The sequence below is a fragment of the Pinus tabuliformis genome, chromosome 2_2, assembly GCF_031772625.1.
Source record: "Pinus tabuliformis cultivar Carrire ecotype Pingquan chromosome 2_2, CPIR1, whole genome shotgun sequence".
NCBI classification, from domain to species: Eukaryota; Viridiplantae; Streptophyta; class Pinopsida; order Pinales; family Pinaceae; genus Pinus; species Pinus tabuliformis.
The window spans coordinates 1,133,088,495-1,133,098,106 of NC_142300.1; the positions used below are offsets into that span (position 1 = coordinate 1,133,088,495).

General features: G+C 33.9%; 1 protein-coding gene across 1 annotated transcript; it reads left to right on the plus strand.

Moving 5' to 3' along the window:
• Nucleotides 1-7,328: 7,328 nt before the first annotated feature.
• On the plus strand, nucleotides 7,329-9,119 carry LOC149197376 (membrane protein PM19L-like). The gene is made up of 4 exons (XM_089403895.1): nucleotides 7,329-7,817; nucleotides 7,915-8,134; nucleotides 8,450-8,495; nucleotides 8,630-9,119. The coding sequence occupies exons 1-4, from the start codon at nucleotides 7,691-7,693 to the stop codon at nucleotides 8,804-8,806; spliced, it is 570 nt and encodes a 189-aa protein (XP_089260021.1). The 5' UTR covers nucleotides 7,329-7,690; the 3' UTR covers nucleotides 8,807-9,119.
• The last annotated feature ends 493 nt before the right edge of the window (nucleotides 9,120-9,612 follow it).

The following is a 9,612-nucleotide window of genomic DNA, read 5'->3' on the forward strand; positions in this document are numbered from 1 at the left end:
TGGTGATTCCTTGAATATAATTCAACCCCTTTCAAATACAATGTTAAGTGAAGTGTTCAAGCATATTTATCAGTTGTATCAATGTATCCCTAAGAAGAAATGTCTCCATGTTCTCATATCAAACTCTAAGGCTAATGACATGGCTAATTTGGGATTAAGGATAAATCAAGGTGAACCTCGGTGGCAAGGGAAAAAGGGGTATGTCCCCTTATTTAGTGGTTAATAATGAGACTCAAATATTAAAGGTAAAGAATAATTCCTCATGGTTTAATGTAACATTTTGTTTCTATGTAAATTTGGTTTTTCTTAGGTCAGTATTCAGTAATTTACAAGCAAAATATTGTAGACATTGTAGCATTTTGTTCAAAAAATTTAAGGTCAGAATTTTGTAAATGATAGTTGATACATACTCTGTTTTAACCATATCCACTAATTCCCTAATGGGGGTGCATTTAAGGAGGGGCAGGATGCTAGAGCACATGATTGACATATGCACACTGTTAGTGGTTGATCAAGTGTCACAGTTTGACGATAGAGGTATCGTCACCACCTGTCCGATGGAAGTGTACGTGTGCCCTCCTTGCAGTTTTCATGATCAATCACGCTGGCCATTGTCTTGTCAATTGAAAGAGGTGCAGGTGGGTAGTAGTGAAGTATCATCTGATATTCCCTTGTTTGGTAGTTTCTAGCAGTCAAGTTTGCTCATGGAGACATTTGAGAATAGGGAGCACATGTTTGGAATATTAAATGTGGGCTTCAATATGTGTGCCCATGCGCCCACCTGTCTCTCCTGTGTGATTTCAACTATACACTCAGGTTTTCATCCACGCTGCTCACTTGCAAGGAATTGTCTTTATAAATGTGGTGGCCTTGCTACAGGATGGTGGTTCTTCTGTTTCATGTTTGTTGATGCCCACCATCCGCTCCTCGTACCTAAAGATCTGTTAACTAATTTCTATCGTACCTCCTTACCTCTCTCGATGTATGTCATTCATAGTCTATTTCATTTTGGGTTTGGCACGAGCATTGTTTGTGGTAGGTTCCCATGTTATTTGTCTTGTTTGTTCACAATATAACGACTAATCCTGCTTTCAAACTTGTCACTGTATTACCATCTGCTTCCTCTCATTTACTTGATTAGTCGACATTTCGTTTAGTTGACCCATCCTTGTTTGCAGTGTATGGTACTCAATCACCAATATCTTGGGATTGTGAACCACATTGGAAAAAATCCAAGGAAAAAAAGCGGGTGTTGGAAACAAATATTGATTTAGAGGTCAGTCTTAAAAGGAAAAAAGCAAGGATGTTTGTGAAAGAATACTCCTAGGTTGAGGGGATGAACATTGGTGGGATCTTCTTTGTAGTTGTTAAGTTAACATATATTATTATCTATAACTGATATGGCGATCAAAAAGGATGTATGTGAAAACAATTTCTAAATGGTGATTTAAAGGAGGAGATAGCACAACCAAAGTGCTAAAGTAAAAAAGGTAAAGGGTAATTGGTTTACAAACTGAAAAATTCTTTATATGTTCTAAAAAATACTTCTAAAATGTGATACCAAAAGTTTGATTCTTTTGGTAAGGGATGGGATTTATAAGAGCCAAATTAGTTCGCTATGTGTATCACAAACAAAATGGTGGATATTTCTGATTATCAAACTATATGTCTAGATAATATATATATATATATCTATATATATATATATATATATATATATATATATATATATATATATATATATTCAGTACGATGTCTAGATAATATATTACTCATTGGTAACAATGAGGATGTGATTCATGATTCAAATTCTCATTGTTTAATACAAATTGAGGTGAATGGATTGGGAAATATGAAATATATCTTAGGAGTGGAGATCAAGATAGACAAAGAAAATAGAAATCCTTGGCTGAACTAGAGTAAGTACGTAAAATTTTTGTTATATAATTTTCAAATGGCAGATTCTAGTCCATTAAGCATTATGGTTTCTATGAGCATTCAGCTTTTAGTTGAGAAGTGTCCATCAACATCCACAAAGATGGAGGATATGACTTTGGTTTCTTATGCTAGTTCAGTTGTAGTTTGATGTATGTTATGGTTTGTACTAAGCCATGCATTTCCCAAGTAGTGGGAGCCTTGAGCCGATTCATGCCTAATATTAAACATAGACATTGACTATAGTGGAAAGCATCTTCAGGTATTTGTGAGGTACCTCTAAATATTACATTTTTTAGATATCATAGTGATGTTTTGGTGGACTTGCACTTGGTGGATATACAAGATTATGTGGATTTTGAGTGGGAAAGGGATGTACATGGAATGAGATCTATGAGGGGTACATGTTTCTATTGTTTTCTAGATTAGTCAATAAGATGAGCAAGTGACAAGCTTTAGTTTCTTTATCCACAATAAAGGGAGAGTATGATGATATGTACTTATGTCTATAAAGAATCCATTTGACTTATGGAAATATGTTCAAAAGCAATGCTAATCCATAGAGTTTATCATTCAATGTGATAGTACTAGTGTCATTTGTTTGTCTAAGATCGTTACTTTTCATGTGCAAACAAAACATATAGATCCAATATCATTTCATTGTGGACATGATAGAAAAGGGAAATATGAAACTAGAGAAAATTGACACTTTGTAGAGTGTTGCATATGCATTGACAAAACTAGTGAGCGTATGGAAATTCAAGTGGTGTTGGAATTATATGAGCCTTATGGCCCCTAACTATTAGCTCACAATTTGATGCATTCTCCCTTGTAATTTGCATGGTATATGAAAAGTGGGAGAGTGTTTGGACATGTGTGTCTACATCTTGTAATCATGAAACAAGTAATGATTGCTAAGTTGTAGCACAAAATAAAGGCTAAGCATAAGTAGGGAATGAATATTGAGTACTGATAGGGAATAAATTCAAATCACTAGAAGACAATGAATGTTAAACATTGAGGGTTAGGAAATTAATTGCCAATGGTTTCTAGCATGTAGAGTTGGAAAATCACAAATGGCTTATGATTTGTTGTGTTTGTTTATTGAATAATAAGATTAGAGAAAAATAAAATGAATGAGTTTCAACCTATTATTAGGTTTTCAAAACTTATTTGAAATCCTTATCTTATTGTTGACCACGAGTTGAAAGCCCATAAACTTTTTAATGCATTATAAACATTTAATGTTATTTAATATATTAAGCATACTTTAGATTAGGGTTTTTCTCTCATAATTTTCCAATCAAATTAATTTTATAATAATTATTGTTTAATTCTTTCTCCAAATTCTTCTTTCATTAATTAATATAAAAATATATATTTTACAAATTTATTTTTAATTTTTAAATAAATTATTTAATAATTAGTTTATTAATTTTTCATTAATAAATTATTTTTAATGTTTTTTAATTTTTAAATAAATTAATAAATTATTTAATAATTTTTAAATAAATTATTTAATTATTTAATTTTTTTTTTATTAATTTTTCATTAATAAATTATTTTTAATGTTTTTTAATTTTTAAATAAATTATTTAAATAATAAAATAATAAATTTTTATTATTTAAATAATAAATTAATAAATTATTTAAATAATAAATTTTTAAATAATTATTAAATAAAAATTTAAAAATAAAAAATTTATTGGTTCCAACGCATATCTCAAACCACTCTCCTTATCATATAAATATAATTAATGTGTAACAAAACTTTTGATACTTTATGGAAAAAAATAAAAAACATCAAATAGTTATACCACTATAATTGCAAAAAATAAATATATAAGATGCTATGTTACTTTCGAAATGAGGATGGATATAAAGGGTGCATATAAGACTTTGTTAAAATAAATATGGTTGATGCTATGTAAGTATCGAAATGAGTGTAGATATCATCGCATCTAACTTTATGATTTCATCTCAATTATATATATATATATATATATATATATATATATATATATATATAGATATATATATTAAAATAATTTACAGATTTTTTTTATTATTAATATTAACAAATAATAATATTATTATATAAATAAAAATTAATAAATTGAAATATTTTTATTAAGAATTAATTTAAATAGATATTAAATCATATTATAAAATTGTACATTTTTAATTTAGTTTTATTGAAAAATTTATTAGTTTAATTTATTACTCTTATAATATCAAGACTTGGGTTATTTTTTGCTTTGAAAATCAAGGACAATATAGATATGTTTGGGTTTTAGGTCATACTTCCAATAAGCCTATGCCTTATATATCAAGGTTTGAGACAAATTATGAATATAAGAATTCACGAGGTGAGTGTTTTTGGTGATTCCTTGAATATAATTCAACCCCTTTCAAATACAATGTTAAGTCAAGTGTTCAAGCATATTTATCAGTGGTATCATTGTATCCCCAAGAAGAAATGTCTCCATGTTCTCATATCAAACTTTGAGGCTAATCACATGACTAATTTGGGATTAAGGATAAATCAAGGTGAACTTCGGTGACAGGGGCAAAAGGGGTATGTCCTCTACTTTAATGGTTAGTAATGAGACTCAATGATTAAAGCTAGAGAATAATTCCTCATGGTTTAATGTAACATTTTGTTGCTTTGTAAATTTTGTTATTGTTAGATCAATATTAAGTAATTTACAGGCAAAATATTGTAGACATTGTAGCATTTTGTTCAAAAACTTTTAGATTAGAATTTTGTAAATGATAGTTGATACATACTCTCTTCTAACCATATCCACTAATTCCCCGATGTGGGTGCATTTAAGGAGGGGCAGGATGCTGGAGCATATGATTGACATATGCGCACTGTCAGTGGGCGATCAGGTGGCATAGTTCGATGACAGAGGTATTGTCACCACCTATTCGATGGTGGTGTACGTGTGCCCTCCCTGCAGTTTTCATGATCAATCACGGTGGCCATTGTCTTGTCGATTTAAAGAGGGGCATGTGGGTAGTAGTGAAGTATCATCCAACATTCCCTTGTTTGGTAGTTTCCGACAATCGAGTTTTCTCATGGAGACATCTAAGAACAAGGAGCACATGTTTGAAATGTTAAATGCGAGCTTCAATATGTGTGCCCACGCACCCACTTATCTCTCCTATGTGATTTCATCTAAAAGCTCAGGTTTTAATCTACGCTGCTCACTTGCAAGGAATTGTCTTTATAAAGGTGGTGGCCTTACTATAGGATGGCAGTTCTTTTGTTTCATGTTTGTTAACACCCACCATCTGCTCCTCGTACCTGATCTTAGATTTCAACCATTTGTTCTAGGCGAACTGGTGATAGGTCTGTTAACTAATTTCTATCAGCCCTCCTTACCTCTCCCGATGTATGTCATTCATAATATGTTTCAGTTTGGGTTTGCCATGGGCATTGTTTGTGGTAGGTGCCCATGTTCTTTGTATTGTTTGTTCACAATACAATGACTAATCCTGCTTTCGAACTCGTCACTGTATTGCCACCCGCTTCCTCTCATTTACATGATTTAGCTGACATTTCATTTAGTTGACCCATCCTCGTTTGTAGTGTATGGTACTCGGGAACATTTTCTTTATGGTTTTAACCTCTGTTTAGTAACACAAGGGTTTATATTTTTTGGTAGTATCTCAATATTTGGTGTTTGGTATGCAAATGGTAATATATATTTTTTTTACCAAAGGTGGGTGGGTCTGGGGTGTGTGTGTTTAGTGGTCACTGAGGTCCTCAAAAACATCGTTACATGGTATTTTCCCTATTGCTACAACACAACCTACATATTATACCCAGTCTACTGTCCATACTGTTGTCATCTGGTTTGGGAGGAGTCTATGCTCTCAGGGTCCTACCTGACTGTGCCAGTTGTCTTTCGTCCACCTCGGACCATTCCAACTCAGGAAGCTAACATCATGGAACCTTAATGTCGACTTCCTAGTTGTCGGGGAGGTGCGACAATTGCTTCTTCTTCACACCATCGTCATCTATTTGGCTAGCATTCGATGGCCTACCATTTCGACATTGTTCCTCTGGAAGTAAGGAACGAGATCCTCGAATTGGAAGCCAAAGAATTTGGCGCCAGGGCATACTTTTCAGATTATGAAATTTCGAGTTCTACCTTCAGATGGACTCTTGATCTGAGCAAATTTCGTAAAAGGAGTCTTTACTTCCTTCATACAGTGGCATTGCACAAGAAATTGGAGACCTTGCTTCACATGGTCATCCATGACAAACACATGGTAAATTATCAACTATTTGCAGGGCAAGAGGAGATTAAAAAATTTCTTCGGGACATAAGGTACAATATGGATGACTTAGATTACAGAATAACTCGGGTGGAACACTCGTTGTTGTCTGATTCTAATTCTGGCTCCGACTCACAACCACACTCCAATTGTTGTTAAAGCACCAACATAAGAAACACCTCCAAGAACTCTCATGCTATCTCTCCAACTATTACCTTAGATTAGTAGCTTTGGCACTAACTTTTGGTATAGTTTTGGTCTATATCTACTATGCGGTCTTTATGTCTTTATAGTGCTTTAGACTATAAGGTTTATGATTTCCATTCTCCTTTTTTTCAAGCCCACTATATCTATTACATGGAGCTTTTGAAGAGCTATGTTAACTCTGTTTAGCTCTTACCGAAAACAAGTTATGAAAAATCAAGTCTATTAATGTTTCAATTCCCATATAATTTTTTGAACAAATTTATTATTAATGTAAAATCAATCTTTTTAAAATATAAATATATTCATCTAACCCACTTAAAAAACATAACCATATCCACTAATTCCTAACTCAAATAAATCATATATATATATTAACAGTAACTATTCTCAATTCCTATTAAAAAACAACAAAAGAAAGGTCGAATACAAATATTCTATTCTGTTATACACCTAAAATTGAACCCCACACCCTGTTCATTTATGATCATTAAAGAAACCAACGAATCGAACCCCACACCCATTCATTTCCGACGGCGTTTATCATTAAAGTAACTATGGTAGACCAGGACGATTCAAATTAAAGTTGAAAAGTCCAGGAAAAATAATATAAAGAATACTCTTTTTTTTCAAAATTCAAATCCGGTCTGCGCGATCGAATACAATGGAAAAGACTTTTTGGAACAAAAAATAATTCCTGTCCAGTAGAAAAGCATGGAATTGCTTCTGCAACATCCTTCCAGGCTGCCACGGATGGACAAATGGGGGCCTCTGAAGGTGACACCCACTAAATACCTTCATCCACTCTGGATTTCTTGTAAAGAAAGTTTCATGCTGCTGGATAAACGGCTGTATTAGATGGTACAGCCAGTTCTTTTGTTTCCCGATTGTGGGGGCAGCCTGCTATCTGTCCCCGCTAGCTCTTTCTTTTTATGCTTGCTTACTTGCTTTACACCCATCCATAAATACGTCGTCTATTCCTTTGGGAGAAAGCTGCAGAAGTTGCCAGAAAGCATACAAGTAATTCCTCCCTGGAGTTCATGTTCTATAGGCATAACTTCATTTCACTGAAGAAATCCCACACCTGTTCTGTGCTCTAGTGTTTAACTAATTCCTATCTGCATCCTGCCGGCATAGTTGTCAGCTTGGTCTCGTCCTCTGAAAATTTAGTCTAGATTAGTAATTCATATTTTTCTGTCTCCAAATTAAGCTCCGTCTGGTCATTAGTTACAAGGTAGAGAGCAGCCATAGTATAATTCTAATGGCGTTGGGAGTGGTAAAGTCTCTAGCGGGGTTTCTCCTGCTGCTGAATTTGGGCATATATTTGACTGTTGGTGCTATTGCCGGATGGGTTCTCAACAGCGCCCTCGACCACACTTACTTCATTGGTACTTGTTAATCTTTAAATTAATCATATCATAGGACTTCTGTACATAATAATTTTTTGTGCTATACAGCATGGCTGATTGTGTGATTAAGTTGCAGGTCGTAGAAGAGCTCTTCCCGTGGGATTTTTTCCAGTGTATTTTCCAATGGGGAATGAAGCGACGGGTTTCATGATTATTTTTGCTCTGATAGCCTCCGTAGTAGGAGCTGCTTCATGCCTTTCAGGACTTCATCATCTCCGAGTTTGGACTGCACAGAGCTTGGCTTCCAGTAACGGATCCTCCATGACAGCTTGGGCGCTCACATTACTTGCTATGGGGTATGTATGTATTTATATATAACTTGTATAAATTTATTTTAACTCAGTTTTATCAGTTTTTTAAAGTATTATAAGGATTTCTATTTTTTTTTTTCAACTGAAAATTTGTGTTCGGAAAGGCTCATAGATATACATAGTTTTACTCTGGATTACCCTGGATTAGATCACAATACTTACTTGTGAGACCAAACTTAATTTCTACTTACTAGCTACAAAATAACATACTATATATATGAAGGATTAATAGAATTATGATATCTGATTTATCTGCAAATTGAGAATGAGCTAATGATTTTTCACTCACAAAAACTGTAGATTGGGATGCAAGGAGATCCATATCGGCGGCCGAAACACAAAGTTGGTATGTAGTACTATTATTTTATTTGATTCATATACTCCCATATTCGTCACCAATGTCCTGTTCTCTGCTTGAGTTTTCATACTGTCATGGCGTTTTGTATCAGTAACGTTTGGTGAGTTTGCGTTTGTGTGCAGATAACGTTGGAATCGTTTCTTATTATTGTGTCCGGAACAAAGCTGTTCTACATCTTACTCATCCACGCTGGATTTTTCGGCGGAAATTATTGTTCTTATGAGGACACTTATGTTGCCACCACTACAACTACAGCGGAACCTCAGAAGGGACGCAAGCCTGCGGCCTCTTCAGTTTAGTGTTAGATTGTCCGTAGAGTTTTGCTAATAGCTTGTAAACTACTAGTAGATGGTTTGTGTAGTGTGACTAGTAAATTAATCCATGCGAGAGATAAAGTGCAGGTTTGCTTTGAATTTGAGCACAATTATGTGAAGTTTTGTTTGGCAATATCGTAGGTTCAGTGTTTACTGAGTGAAGTTGGGTTTCCATACACTGCTTGCAAGTCATTGTCATAGCAGAATACAGGAATCAAAGTTATTGTATGAATGTCATCAAGTTGCGGCTCTGTTATATGTAAATTTTGTACCATAAAAAGCATGTTCTACCCTCAAAGTTTCTCGCTACCTTTTCATGATTGAATAATGGGCAAATAATGTTTTATTAATCTTTACTTAGTCATAAATGTTGGAAGAATCACCTTATTTCTATAGAATTTTTAATTTCCACTTTGATGATCTGGTTTGGAAAGTTTACCAAGTTTGATTCCCCGAGGAGAGGTATTGGAAAAATCAAAAGAGGTGTTAGAAAAATCCCCCAAAATAAAAAAAACAGCCAGGCAAAAGAATATAATGTTCCATCTATCAAACACTCTGTTTTCCTTGGAACTTTCTGCACGGCATCAGATTTTTTTTATCACAAATTTATGACAAGTCTGTTCGGCGCTTTCTGTTAATTGCACTCATCACCAAATAATTTCCTTTGTGGATCTGTTGGTGGAGGTATTTTACAGCACAGCATTGAAATGAGGAATCATTCCTTACTGTGCAGTTATTCGAACCCATTTAATAATGGACGATAAAGTTTATTGCTTTAAATTGGATGTCCC